General features: G+C 42.1%; 1 protein-coding gene across 4 annotated transcripts in view; it reads right to left on the reverse strand.

Moving 5' to 3' along the window:
• Nucleotides 1–1,104: 1,104 nt before the first annotated feature.
• The window catches only part of TACC2 (transforming acidic coiled-coil containing protein 2), a 180,913-nt gene continuing 166,788 nt past the window's right edge, over nt 1,105–15,229 (reverse strand). For all 4 annotated transcript variants that reach the window (XM_073685361.1, XM_073685362.1, XM_073685360.1 and 1 more), the window contains 5 exons: nt 14,698–14,741; nt 6,447–6,607; nt 6,250–6,356; nt 3,134–3,254; nt 1,105–1,758 (listed from right to left, as the gene is read on the reverse strand). In XM_073685361.1, coding sequence (XP_073541462.1) covers nt 1,693–1,758; nt 3,134–3,254; nt 6,250–6,356; nt 6,447–6,607; nt 14,698–14,741 — 499 coding nt within the window. In that variant the 3' untranslated portion in view covers nt 1,105–1,692. The remainder of the gene's footprint in view (nt 1,759–3,133; nt 3,255–6,249; nt 6,357–6,446; nt 6,608–14,697; nt 14,742–15,229) is intronic.

Below are 15,229 nucleotides of genomic sequence, written 5' to 3' on the forward strand. Positions count from 1 at the left end.
AGTCTTTCTGGTAATAGAGGCCTACAGCTTAGACATCTGGAGCTTTCCCCGCCTTCACATCAAATGTAAGGCAAAAGTGAATATGAACAGGGTGCTATGTACTTTATTAGTAATAATTTTCCTCAATGAAATAATAAGATTGTGATTTTCTTTTTACAGTTTAGCATGAACATTCCCTTGTGTTATGTGTTCTTTACATAAGAAAAACCTCAGAAATAGCAGCTAGATAGAAATTGGAAACTATTTTCATCTCCAGAGCCACTATTTATCTGCAGATAAAGGGTACATTGCAGTTAAATAGCATTTAAATCCTATGTAGCCTACTTACAGAAGCAGCGGCTACAGGGAGAAAAATGAAGTTTTTACCTCTCTTCAGCCACTCACTTCTAGTTATCAAGGCGACAGAGGGAGCTGTCATTTCTACTACACAATGAGTGTGCTGTAATGTCTCCAGGCACATTGATTGATAGCCTGCTCTGCAACATGTGTGTGCAGTGTTTGTGTGCAGAACAGGCTGTCAATCAATGTCAGTTCTCTGCACAACCCCAAGGACTGGAAGCAAGCAGCTGCAGGGAAGATATAACTTCATTTTCTCCCTTTAGCCGCTTTTCAAGTAAGGCAAGCAGGCATGGTTTAAACTCTATTTACCTGCAGATTACCACAATATCTGCCGGTACATAGCGTTTCTCGAGGTGACAGGTTCCTTAAGGAGCTTGTTCACGACCGTGTACAGTATACATAGTGTACCAGAAGAATAAAATGAAGCCGCTCTCACCTTGTGTCCAAAGAATCCTAAATCCTAGCAATGTTATTTTGCAGCACAGGACATGTCCACCTGCTGCACCGTGTGCAGACACAATGACGGGTCCACCAACCTGATGCACCCAATGAACCTCAATCAGACACTATGGTGGTTTACGTACTAGCAATGATTCCTTGCAACACTGGGTCCTGAGATTGATATTTGCATGGAGATGCATGTATTTAATACTGAGATTGTGGATCTGATAGGAAAACTACATTGCGAGCCCCTTGGGGAGCAGGACAGATTGAAATGTTCTAGAAAGTCACAGTAATACAAACAGACACATGCACCATGTACAATTAAGGTAAACCTTTTAATTGCCAGTGGCACACAATTTTTGCGTCCTTGGCAAATACTGAAGCTGTCATCATCAGTGCAACCATTAAATAGACAAGTCATTCTCCTGTGATAAAGAACAAGAACAGACCAACAAAGACAGTGCAGCCATGTAGGAAGGATAAGATTGGTTCTCCAGTGTTAGCAGAATACAGATTTATTTACAGCACACCGTTCATGCTATTATGAGCCTTTTTTTGCTATTTTCTTACAACTATTTTAAATAAAGTCCAGCAAGGAGGGTGTCCCAAATTTTTTTATATGAAACGTCTTAAACATGATGCAGTCTTGCCCGGCAGGACCATAGGACGAGCTCACAGCTCAGTGTTTCAATCAGAAGAAAGCCATATAAAACTTGACAATACGCAAGAAAATTCAGGGACGGTTTTCTGCCTCCCTGATACAGGAAGGACACGCAGGAGGGAAATTTGCGTCATACGCATCCTGAACCTCCTCTCAACATTTCAGGTACAAACAAAAAGTCTGGATCGCCACATCATCCCACTTGCACTTCGCAAGGAAACTGAGCATCTCATAGGAAAAGAAGCCGGTTAACTCTTTCCCATCTTAGCAATCAGTTCGTCGCAGATCTTGGTGAGTTCTTCTATTTCTTTATTCTGCAGGGAAATGTAGAATGCATGAGAAACACAAAGAGAAGACAAAGAGGGGTGAAGAGACAAAGAAAGAGGGGTGAAAAGTCAAAGAGGGGTGAGAAGTCCAATAAAGATAGGTGAGAAGTGAGTAGTCAAAGAAAGAATAGAGAGAAGTGAAAGAAAGGGGGCAAGAAGACAAAGTAAGAGGAGTGACAAGACAGGAGCAAGAAGTCAAAGAAAGTGGTGAGAAGTTAAAGAAAGAGGGGCGAGAAGATAGAGGAGCAAGAATTCAAAAAATGAGGGGCAAAAAGTCAAAGGAACAGGGGCAAGAAGTCAAAGAAAGATGGTTGAGAAATCAAAGAAAAAATGGTGAGAAGTCAAAAAAGGGTGAGAAGTCCATGAAAGAGGGCCGTGAAGACAAAGAAGGAGAGGTGAGAAGTCCATGAAAGAGGGGCGTGAAGACAAAGAAGGAGAGGTGAGAAGTCCATGAAAGAGGGGCGTGAAGGCAAAGAAGGAGAGGTGAGAAGTCAAAGAAAGAGGGGCGAGAAGATAAAGAAGGACAGGTGAGAAGTCAATGAAAGAGGGGAGTGAAGACAAAGAAGGAGAGGTGAGAAGTCAAAGAAAGAGGGCTGAGAAGATAAAGAAGGAGAGGTGAGAAGTCAAAGAAGAGGGGCGAGAAGATAGAGTGTCAAGGGTGTGTCAGAAGTGACAGTCACCCTGTAGTTGGTTGCAGGAGATCTCTTTGTTTGGCATTACAGACACCTTCTTAGAAGCTGTCTCTCTAGGACCCAGTGGCTACCTTCCTCTTGCTAATTAACACCTTGTCCTGGGTGTATAAATACCTGTTGTTTGCTAGAGGGAGGTGCCGGCGATATTCACATGACCCCTTAGGAAGGCTCGGAGCAAGAGCAGTACTTCTTCCGCTCTGGAGCTAAGAGGACGTGTGCTCATCTCTCTATAGTCGACTAAATCTAAGCCATCTTCCCTTGTTTGTTTTACTTTGTTGTCTTTAGTGGTCAGTGGGGATTGACTAGCGCTTATCCCCTCCCTTTCCTAGCCAAAGCCAAACGCCAGGGAAAGACAGGGCGAGGTTCCTGTGCGGCAATTGGTGCGGAACCAATATAGGGACATTAGGGGAGACAGGGTGATATAAGGTCTCCACTACCCCCTTTCCCTAGAGTCTGGGCCCCCTTTTCCCCCTTCCATTCATGTTGCACTTAGTCTTTCCTACACCTTGCATGACATAGAGAAGGGAGAAGTCAAAGAATGAGGGGCTTGAAGTCAAAGAAAGATGGTTGAGAAAGCAAAGAAAGGAAGGAGAGAAGTTAAAGGGGTGAAAGGTCCATGAAAAAGGGATGAGAAGTCAAAGAAAGAGGGGCAATATGTTGCCTGCACAAACCTTCTGTTCCAATGTTATCTCCAAGGCATCTACTCGGAGCTGTTCCTTCCTCAGACTGGCTTGGTAAGCTGCTTGTTCCTGCTGGGACTTGCCACGTACCTGAGCAATCTCTGAATTAGCTCTGTAAGAGGATAACATATTTTATGATGACTTATGACACTTTATGTTAAAGAAGCCTTTAAAATTGATTGCTCATACTTGGAATAGAAGTAGGCAATCAATATTAGATCATTGGGGGTCTGACTCTCGGCATCCATGCCAATCAGCCGGTTGAAGGGGCAGTGATGATTGTAGACTGGTTCTTACTTGCTTGCACCCTACATTTTGTAGTAGCGATGCAAGGTGTTGGTGTGTTGCCCTACTCAGGATCATATAGGCATAGGTGATGGATGTTTTTTTTTTTAATGAACCAGTCCTTTTAACCCTTTCCTGTTGTTGCCAATTTTTGTAATAGCGTTTTCGTTCTTTCCTTCTCTTTTTCCCAAGAGTCATAACTTTTTTATTTTTCCATCCACATAGCCTTATAAACAGCTTAATTTTGAGGGATGAGTTGTAGTTTTGAATGACACCATTCATTTTATTATAAAATGTAATGAAAAATGGGAATACAATTTCAAGTGGGATGAAATTATGAAAAATACCAGCAATTGTTTGGGTATTGTTTTTATGCCATTCATTGTTCAATAAAGATGACCTGGCAATACGATTCTTCAGGTTAGTGATTACGATGATGCCAAACCAGTAGAAATGTTTTTATTATTTTAGTGATTGAAAAAAAATGCAAACAAGTTGGTTAGTGCCACCATTTTCTGAGACCCGTAACTTTTTTATTTTTGATGGAACTGCGTGAGGGCCTCTTTTTTGCCTGGCGAGCTGATGTTTTCATTGATACCATTTGGGTGGAAAACATGACTTGATTGCATTTTTTTGGCGAGGTGGGGTGACCGTAAGGCTATGTTCACACACGTTGGGTTTTGCAGCGTATTTTGCTACAGATTTTTATGCAAATTTTCAGCTGCATTTTGCAGTACCAGCAAAGTCTATGAGAAACCAGAATTATCTGCTCACACGTCTTATTTTTTTTTTATATGTATTTTGCAACTTGTTTGTGTTTTTGGAAAATAGAGCATGTGACTTCTTTCAGCGGTTTTGCAGCAGAAAACGCACCTGCTTTTTGCAGCGTTTTTTTCATTCATCGGAAGTAATGGGTGGTCAATAAAACGCAGCAAAAAATGGACCAAAACCTGCGTTCTTTAATGCAGATGTTTTCCTGGCAGAGAAAAGATAGCAGCAGATTTGCAGCAGAAAAAAGCACAACGTGTGTGAACATAGCTTAAGAAGGCCAACCTATCGCAGGGGAAGGGAGATGATGGTAGCCAGTGCACTTGTGCACAAGTAACATTGATTAATAGCAGCATCTAAATGGCTAAAAAGAAGCGATCTGAGCTAGTTCTGGTCACTACTGTTACATGCAGATGCCACATATGGAGCAGGCTTAGTTCCTGAGCTCGGTCCATACTTGCAAATTCTGGTATGGACATATAGTTGTATCCATATTCATCAAGGTGTTAAAGAAGGGGTGCACAATCTGCGGCTTGGGGGCAACATGTGGCCCACAATGCCATTTAGTAGGACCCCCAACCATCTGGTCACAGACATGAGCGTCGGTGACTGGTGACTGCTCACATGTATTTTACATGCCGGAGAGAAGTGAAGTGACATGCAGCATGAAAGCAGAATCTGGCAAGTACTAATGGAGCCCTGTGTGGCCATCTGTGATATGGCACAATGGGGGACTACTGACCCCGGCATAGCACTCAAGAAAGGAGTAGATAAGGGGGTGTTTATGCAGTTAGTGAAACAGTCAGCTGGGAAATCCTAAAAGTTGAAGCAGCATTTATCAGATATTTAGGGAACATGCTATAAAGATCTCAGATGGTAATACCCCTGTTGGAACCCAACATGGACAATATCTATGACTGAACTCTGTATTGAATTTATGAGTGCTGGATATTTCCTGGACTCTATCAAGAGAAACTAGATACAGGGTTGTGAACCTGCTAGGTGAGAAGGCCGGTGTTCTTTGTGTGATGTCCTTTGTTTTAGTGATAAAGTAAAGGTTGCATCTACATACGGAATGAGTATAGGCCCTCCAGCCTCTTGGATGATACAGGTACTCAAACCATCTGTGGTGATCTTGAATGCAGATCCTGTTTGTCACCTAGTGAAATCTACATATGTGCACTGCCCCTGTGGATTTGGATTGTATACCATTGCTCCTGAGATAGACATCCTGTCTCTGGCCTATGGATATGTATATTGGTACACAATGCTTTTGATGGACATCTTGGAGCCAGCCCAAATGGAGTTGAACCTGTCCTCAGGCCACTTGATACAAAGACCTTTTGGCTATATACCAGACACCATCAGCAGGAAGATGAAGACCACTGCAATCATGTATGACCTCTGATACTCTTACCCATTCTAAACCTAAGAGCGCCACCTTCAGAAGAGTGTCTGCATCAGCAGCCATGTGCAATGTTTCTGGAGAACTTCAAAGACTGTGACCTGATTGGATGGTACCATTATTTGGAGGTGTTACAGGGATGGGCAATGTGTGGGCCATGTCTGACTGTGTAACTGATATAAAGGTAGCACATCAAACTAGTTTATCTTTTATTATTCTTCTTCTGCTTCTTCCCACTTCCCATCTTCTACCATCCTCTCCTTTTACCCTTTCCCTTACATTGTTCCCTTGTCCCTTAGTTAGGTTTCCCTTATGTATGTTATTGTAAATATCCTATTTGTAATAAATCCCCTTTTAAAGATCCAGTAGATCTTGTTAATTAATATTAACTGGCACCCCAAAACTCAGCAGATTCTACAACCCCTTTAAGTTTTATTGTTGCCCATGGGATTGGTTCAGTCATCCCTACTTTAAAGGGGTTTTCCCATAAACAATATGTATAACCTATTCACAGGATAGGTGATAAACATATGATCGCTGGGGGTTCCAACTGGTGGGACCCCCACTAATGACGAGAACAGAGGTCCCAAATGGTGATATGTGAATGTAGCGTTATTGAGCATGTGCGACCACATTAACGCTCCATTACCTGTCTAGCTTCTCCTCTGCATGGATTTTCAGAGCATGGTACCGCTGTTCTTCCTTCTTGACTCGCGCCAGGTATTCTTGAGCGCATTTCTTTAGCACGTCCTCATTCTGTAGAAGAACAGGTCATTTATACATCACCATATCCGTCACTATCGTAAAGAGTCAGCGTGGATCTCAGTGTCCGGGCAGATCGCTCACCTTCCTGAATCCTTCCAGCACATCCTTCATTTTCTCATATCTTCGGAAGAGATCGGCCAGGGATTTCTCTACTGAATTAAGATCGGCGAGAGCTTGTTCTTTCTCCAAGATCAGCTGCTGCACTGTGTGGTTGGACACGGACTTCTCTCTCTGCTCATCCTCTGTCCCACAAAACAAGAGAAGATTATCAGCGTCACCTTCAATCCTTCCAGTGATAACAAAATAGACAAGTCCAAAATCATACAATTCTTACCGCTAATCAGTCACATTATTACATATTCCGAACCTCTGCAGCAATTTCATCCAATGCTATGTAAGGTTTAGCTGGGGCCATACCCTACACTACAATGGGATGGGGGGAGCTGTGTATGCACCTCCTGGCCGCCTTCTATATTTCATAAAATCTTGTGCTTGCAGTGATTAAAGAATCATAGAATCATAGAATGGTAGAGTTGGAAGGGACCTCCTGGGTCATCTGGTCCAACCCCCTGCTCAAAGCAGGATTCACTAGATCATCTCAGACAGATGTCTGTCCAGCCTCTGTTTGAAGACGTCCATTGAAGGGGAACTCACCACCTCTCGTGGCAGCCTGTTCCACTCATTAATCACCCTAACTGTCAAAAAGTTTTTTCTAATATCTAATCTGTGTCTCCTCCCATTTAGTTTCATCCCATTGCTTCTAGTCTTTCCTTGTGCAAATGAGAATAAAGATGATCCTTCTACAATGTGACAGCCCTTGAGATATTTGTAGACAGCTATTAAGTCTCCTCTCAGTCTTCTTTTTTGCAAGCTAAACATTCCCAAATCCTGCAACCGTTCCTCATAGGACATGGTTTGCAGACCAGTCACCATTCTGGTCGCTCTTCTCTGAACTTGCTCCAGTTTGTCGATGTCTTTTTTAAAATGTGGTGCCCAAAACTGTACACAGTATTCCAGATGAGGTCTGACCAAAGAGGAGTAAAGACCGATAATGACTTCACGTGATCTAGACTGTATGCTTCTGTTAATACATCCCAGAATTGTATTTGCCTTTTTTGCTGCTGCATCACACTGTTGACTCATGTTCAGTCTATGATCTATTAGTATACCTAAGTCTTTTTCACATGTACTGTTGCTTAGCTCTATTCCTCCCATTCTGTATATGCTTTTTTCATTTTTATTGCCCAGATGTAGTACTTTGCATTTTTCCCGGTTAAAAACCATTCTGTTGGTTGCTGCCCACTGCTCCAGTTTATTTAGGTCTTTTTGAATCCTCTCTCTCTCTTCTCTAGTATTAGCTATCCCTCCTAGCTTTGTGTCATCAGCAAATTTAATCAGTTTACCCTCAATTCCTTCATCTAAATCATTGATAAAGATGTTGAACAATACAGGTCCCAGGACGGAGCCCTGTGGTACCCCACTTGAGACATTCATCCAGCTGGATGTGAAGCCATTTACAACCACCCTTTGAGTCCGATCACTAAGCCAGTTATGAATCCACCTAACAGTTGCCTGGTCCATTGCATACTTGGTCATTTTTTCAATAAGGATGATGTGAGATACTTTGTCAAATGCTTTGCTGAAGTCAAGATATACTATATCTACAGCATTTCCCTGATCCACCCAGTCAGTGATTCTGTCATAGAAGGAAATTAAGTTAGTCTGACATGACTTGTTAGTTACAAACCCATGCTGACTCTGGTTAATCACTTCATTCTTATCCATGTACTTACATACATGTTGTTTAATAATTTGTTCAAAGATCTTTCCTGGTATAGAAGTCAGACTCACCGGCCTATAGTTCCCTGGGTCCACCTTCTTCCCCTTTTTGAAGATAGGAACAACATTTGCTCTTCTCCAGTCTTCTGGGACTTCTCCTGTTCTCCAAGAATTTTCAAAGATTATGGAGAGTGGTTCTAAAATTTCTTCTACAATCTCCTTCAGTACTCTGGGGTGTAATTCATCTGGACCTGGAGACTTGAACTCATTTATGTTAGCTAAATATTCCCTCACAATCTTTCTGTTTACTGATAACTTGGATTCCTCTATTCCTTTAAAAGGACAGTGAAGATCAGTTGATGTTACATTTTCTTTCTGAGAGAAAACAGATGCAAAATAGGAATTAAAAAGTTCGGCCTTCTCAACATCCTCTCTTACCATTTCTCCATTTTCATCCTGTAAAAATCCTATAGCATCTTTGACTTTTCTTTTACTTTTGACATACCCCCAAAATCCTTTTTTATTGCTTTTGACATCTCTTGCAAGCCTTAATTCATTGTCAGCTTTAGCTAACCTGATACGTGCCCTGCAGGATCTGCAGACTGCATTATAATCTTCTTTAGATATGCCTCCCTCTTTCCATTTAATAAACATTTCTTTCTTTCTTTTTAGCATGTGTTTAAGTTCTGTGTTCATCCATCCTGGTTTCCTTAAATGCTTCCCATTCTTCCTACTTTTCGGGATTGTTAACGATTGTGCTTTGAGAATCTCATTTTTAAAAATTTCCCATCCTTCCTGGACATTTTTGTCCTTAAGGACATCCAGCCATTGGATCCCTCCTATTCTCTTTCTGAGTCTCTTAAAATCTGCCTTTCTAAAATCTAACCTTCAAGTTTGAGTCTTCACATGTCTTCCTCCTCTAGTTATCCAAAATTCTATAATAGCATGATCGCTGCCTCCTAGGGTCCCAGCCACCTTTACCTCCTCAACCATTTCCTCCCTGTTTATAAGGATTAGATCCAAAGTAGCAGATCCCCTTGTTTTCTCCCCTACCTTTTGGAAGATAAAGTTGTCAGCAAGAGAGGATAAGAATTTGCTTGACCTGTTAGTTTTACTTGAGAGAGATTCCCAACAAATGTCTGGATAGTTGAAATCTCCCATGACCACTACGTCATATTTTTTGGAGAACTTGGTCATTTGATACATAAAGAGTTCATCCATATCTTCAGCTTGCCCAGGTGGCCTGTAGTAAATGCCTACAATGGTGTCCTTTCCGTTGTTCTCTCCTTGTATTCTTACCCAAACAGTTTCCACAGAACTCCCAGTCTCTGAAGCTTCAATCTCTGTGCAGATATACGCTTTTCTAACATACAATGCAACACCTCCTCCTCGTTTATCAAGTCTGTTTCTTGCAAATAAGTTGTATCCTTTTAGCCTTTTATTCCAATCATGTGTATCGTCCCACCAAGTTTCAGTGATTCCAATGACATCATATTCCTTTTCCTGCATTAGTAGTTCCAATTCTCCTTGTTTGTTGCCCATGCTTTGTGCATTTGTATAAAAACATTTTAGTTTGTGATTGGTTTCTCTTCCTCCCATATTTTTATTATTTAGATTTTTTTGTCTTTGTTCTTCTTTTCCACTTCCAGTAGCAGAGATCTCAATAGTATTTGTCAGCTGTATGGCTTTTTCTGGCCTTTTGCTTCCCTTCCCACATTGTTCTAGTTTAAAGCTCTTCTGATGAGTGTAGCAAGGCGACTTCCAAATACATGTTTTCCAGTCTTCGTAAGGTGCACCCCATCTCTAGCAAGTAGTCCATCGTATAGGTAATTCATTCCGTGATCCAGAAATCCAAATCCTTGTTGACGGCACCATCGACGTAGCCAGTTGTTCACCTGTAGAATCTTATTCCACCTCATTGTTCCATGGCCATCCACTGGGAGGATGGATGAGAAGACCACCTGCGCTCCCAATTCTTTCACTTTCTTGCCTAAGTCTTCAAAGTCACTGCAGATGGTTGCCAGGTCCTTTCTTGCGGTGTCATTTGTCCCCACATGTATTAGCAGGAATGGGTAGTGATCTGTAGGTCTGAAGAGTCTTGATATCCTGTCAGACACATCTTTAATTTTTGCTCCTGGAAGACAGCACATTTCTCTTGAGGTTATGTCTGGTCTGCAGATAGCGGCCTCTGTTCCTCTTAACAGGGAATCCCCCATGACCACCACTCTCCGTTTTTTCTTCACAACATTCTTCTTTCTCCATCCAGGAGGATTCTGAGGGCTTACAAGGTCATTCATTGCTGGCAAAGTCTTATCTTGCTGTATTTCTTCATGGTTCTCCTGTGTGAGAGCCTGGTACTGGTTCCTGAGCAGTATGGGTGCTGACTGCCTCTCGATCCTCCTGCTTCTGTGGGTCACATGCTTCCATTCCTCTGTTTCGTCAGGTGCAGTTCGAATTTCTTCTCTTTCTGAATCATGAAGAGATAATTCTGCTCTGTCTAAGAACTCTTCACCTTCCTTAATGATTTTCAAGGTAGTTAACCTCTCTTCTAGATTTCGCAACTTTTCCTCCAACAGGGACACAAGCTTGCATTTCTGGCATGTGAAGTCTGGCTTTTCCACTGGCAAGTCTGTGAACATGTAGCAGGATATGCAGCTCACCAAATGGCTCCTGGACTCTTCCATGTTCTTATTGTTAATGTTCTGAAAACAGTGAAAAAAGCTTAAAAAAAAAGCTTCAAAATGCGCGCGCCGGTAGGCGCGCGGTTTACCGATGTCCTCTTTTCAGCTCCAACAGCCAAAATCCAGTGTTCTTTGAGCTCGCGGAGACTCTTCACTTACCCCAAAATGCAGTGGGAATATGCAAATTATCTCCTCAGGACTCCTCCCCTGGTTTACCGATGTCCTCTTTTCAGCTCCAACAGCCAAAATCCAGTGTTCTTTGAGCTCGCGGAGACTCTTCACTTACCCCAAAATGCAGTGGGAATATGCAAATTATCTCCTCAGGACTCCTCCCCTGGTTTACCGATGTCCTCTTTTCAGCTCCAACAGCCAAAATCCAGTGTTCTTTGAGCTCGCGGAGACTCTTCACTTACCCCAAAATGCAGTGGGAATATGCAAATTATCTCCTCAGGACTCCTCCCCTGGTTTACCGATGTCCTCTTTTCAGCTCCAACAGCCAAAATCCAGTGTTCTTTGAGCTCGCGGAGACTCTTCACTTACCCCAAAATGCAGTGGGAATATGCAAATTATCTCCTCAGGACTCCTCCCCTGGTTTACCGATGTCCTCTTTTCAGCTCCAACAGCCAAAATCCAGTGTTCTTTGAGCTCGCGGAGACTCTTCACTTACCCCAAAATGCAGTGGGAATATGCAAATTATCTCCTCAGGACTCCTCCCCTGGTTTACCGATGTCCTCTTTTCAGCTCCAACAGCCAAAATCCAGTGTTCTTTGAGCTCGCGGAGACTCTTCACTTACCCCAAAATGCAGTGGGAATATGCAAATTATCTCCTCAGGACTCCTCCCCTGGTTTACCGATGTCCTCTTTTCAGCTCCAACAGCCAAAATCCAGTGTTCTTTGAGCTCGCGGAGACTCTTCACTTACCCCAAAATGCAGTGGGAATATGCAAATTATCTCCTCAGGACTCCTCCCCTGGTTTACCGATGTCCTCTTTTCAGCTCCAACAGCCAAAATCCAGTGTTCTTTGAGCTCGCGGAGACTCTTCACTTACCCCAAAATGCAGTGGGAATATGCAAATTATCTCCTCAGGACTCCTCCCCTGGTTTACCGATGTCCTCTTTTCAGCTCCAACAGCCAAAATCCAGTGTTCTTTGAGCTCGCGGAGACTCTTCACTTACCCCAAAATGCAGTGGGAATATGCAAATTATCTCCTCAGGACTCCTCCCCTGGTTTACCGATGTCCTCTTTTCAGCTCCAACAGCCAAAATCCAGTGTTCTTTGAGCTCGCGGAGACTCTTCACTTACCCCAAAATGCAGTGGGAATATGCAAATTATCTCCTCAGGACTCCTCCCCTGGTTTACCGATGTCCTCTTTTCAGCTCCAACAGCCAAAATCCAGTGTTCTTTGAGCTCGCGGAGACTCTTCACTTACCCCAAAATGCAGTGGGAATATGCAAATTATCTCCTCAGGACTCCTCCCCTGGAGTCCAGGCTTAAAGGGGTATTTCTATCCCCAATATCCTATCCCAATATATAGGAGATGTAATATTAGCAAATACCTCCAATTAGAAATGTAGTATAGTTTTTCTGATTCACTATGTCTCTTTCCTAATGTGCAGGCATTGCAGGACCTTAGGTATCCATGGTTACGGCCACTAGCAACTAGCTAACTGTTACTGTATCAGTGGTCTTAATCATGGATACCTAAGGTCCTGCAATACCTGCACATGGGGAACGAGACATAGCGAATCAGAAAAACTATACTACATTTCTAATTGGAGATATTTGCTAAAATTATTATTATTATTGCACTTACTACATATTGGAATAGGATCTTGGAGATGGGAATACCCGTTTAAAAGATAAGTGGTCAGTTTCCCGTCGCTCTGGTGCATCTTTTCTTAGAACTTATGTTTTGCCGTCCCTCAGTTATTCCTCCTAGAAATTTATGAATAAACTGACAACTGGGTGTTACCATTCTTCTTTTAAGGTGATGTGTCACTTTATAGTTAGCACTGTTTGGACAATGTCAGAGTATATAGGTTGATAGAAAACTTCGGATCACACTCAGTCCAATGTTATTCTATGAGTCCGAGCTGGCCCGAGAAAAAAAAAATTGCAGCATGCTCCAGTTGGATCTGATTATTGGCCATGCAAGTCAATGAGTCTGTGGAAACCATTGAACTGCACTCAGATGACTCCTGAGTGCAGTCTGATTTTCACAGACTTACAAAGTGGAGAAGTAATTTTTTCATCTACTCCTCATCCGTGAAAATCGGATCAGACTATGATCAAACTCTGATCAGTGTGATTAGCGTAATAGTCCCAATTCTCTCAGATGAGAAATTATAAGCTGATGTGACCCCGGCCTTAAAGGGGTTTCTTCATTTGATTGAAACCCCACCAGTACTCAGAATGAAGGATATGATCGGTGGGACCCCATCACTAGGATCCCCAGCCATCATATTGTTACAGTCAAGTAACTACTTCTATACAGGGCATCAGTAACCTGCAGCATCTAGTATGAGCGGCTATGTGTGTAGTCAGCCTATACTATGGCGACAGTATTTTGCAGGATTGTAATGCATGGCCATTATCATTGACCGGACATTGCTGATGACTTGCTGGACACATTTACTGATTCACAAGTACAGGACAAAGGGCACACATTCATTTCTTACCTGGGCTGCCTTATGTTTGCAAGCAAAAAAATAAAAGCAGAAAGCAGGAGGTAAAAAAAAAAAAAATAATGCAAATAAAATTAGATTAATTTAGTAGGGTTTTAGAGACAAAATTTAGGGTAAAGCGAAACGTAATGGAGGGGTTAGAAGTAGAAAGAACCGAATATAGCAAAAGATTAACCCAAATACAAGGGGGTAATTATAGGGATGTAGCTGAATGTTGGCTCTGGGGTCTCCAGATGCCAAGCAGCCCCTTAGCCACAGTTGGAGACCCTGTCATAGTACAATGACCTGAGTACCTAGAGGAGAACCTATGGGCCGACACATGCTGAGAATACTTAGTGCCATAAAAATGCTGGTTCTGCATCTCCAGAACTGGACTAAAGTCCTGATAATTTGGGCAATTCATACTTACTGCTTCCCACTAGTGATGAGCGAGTATGTTCTGTTAACCCTTTCGGCGAGCATGCTCGGGTGTTTCCCGAGTATCTTCAGCGTGCTCGAGTGTTATGTTTTAGTCGCGCTGTGCGCATGATTTGCGACTGTTTGACAGCTTTTATACATGTGAGGAATGCCTAAGAAATAGACATTCCTCACATGTATTAAAGCTGTCAAACAGTCGCAAATCATGCACAGAGCCCGACTCAAACATAACACCCGAGCACGCTGAAGATACTCGGGAAACACCCGAGCATGCTCGTAAATCTCAAGTAACGAGCATGCTCGCTCATCACTATTTCCTATGTATTATCATGCAGAAGCTTATTTGAGCTGTGTACAGTATATAAAGTTAATGGAAATGTCTGGTTTAAAAAAAAAAACCCTTGTTAAATAATCTATTAGGCAATTCTAAGTTAATAGAGGACGTTTATCCATTAGCGAGCACAGTTATATAGAGTGTTTATTGCACTGTGTATTATACAGTATAAAACACAATATTTCAATGGTCATTGAAATTTAATACTTGGTTACATGTTTTCCAACAGATTATATGTGATCATTGGAGGTCTCAGCAGCAGGACGCCCTGAGATTGATTTATTTCACAGTTAAACCCTTTACATCAATCTTTAAGTTACAAACGAATCAAGACGTTAAAATCTGTAAAAGGTAAATGAGTATTTTCTGGGAATTTCTAGCTTGAAGCCAAACAGAAGTGTTACTTCACATCTCACGCTTCCACATAGGATACATACCGATCATCTGCGCTATCGTCTGCTCATATTCAGCAACGATCTTCCTATAAAAGGGAAGTAAAAAGGAATTGTCAGAAAAAAAGCAGCTCAGATTTATTATTAATGGCGGGAAATACACACAAGGCAGATTTACTGCAGAAATGTCTGGGTCTGAAAATCATTTCTATATACTGGACGTGAGGCCCCTGGCCGGATCTTTACATTTTATTTTCTCTAAAAAATCTGTAGCAAAATCTGAATATTTTACATGCAGATTTTCTTGTGGATTTGGCCTGAGATGATACCTGAGTGCAGTCCGATTTTCACGGACTGACACAATGGAGAAGATGGGAGACATTTTTTTTTCCATCTTGTTCTCATGCGAGAAAATTAGATCACACTCTGATCAAACTCTAATCCGAGTTTGATTAGCATAATCGGCCCGATTCACAGGTCATACGCTGGTGTGACCCCGGCCTTAAGTTAGGTCATTAATATTAGATCGGTGTAGGTCCAACACCCGGTGTCCCCATTAATCAGCTGTTATTATCTC

The sequence above is a fragment of the Phyllobates terribilis genome, unplaced genomic scaffold, assembly GCF_046119375.1.
Source record: "Phyllobates terribilis strain yellow unplaced genomic scaffold, ASM4611937v1 Scaffold_5__5_contigs__length_657084704, whole genome shotgun sequence".
Taxonomy (NCBI): Eukaryota; Metazoa; Chordata; class Amphibia; order Anura; family Dendrobatidae; genus Phyllobates; species Phyllobates terribilis.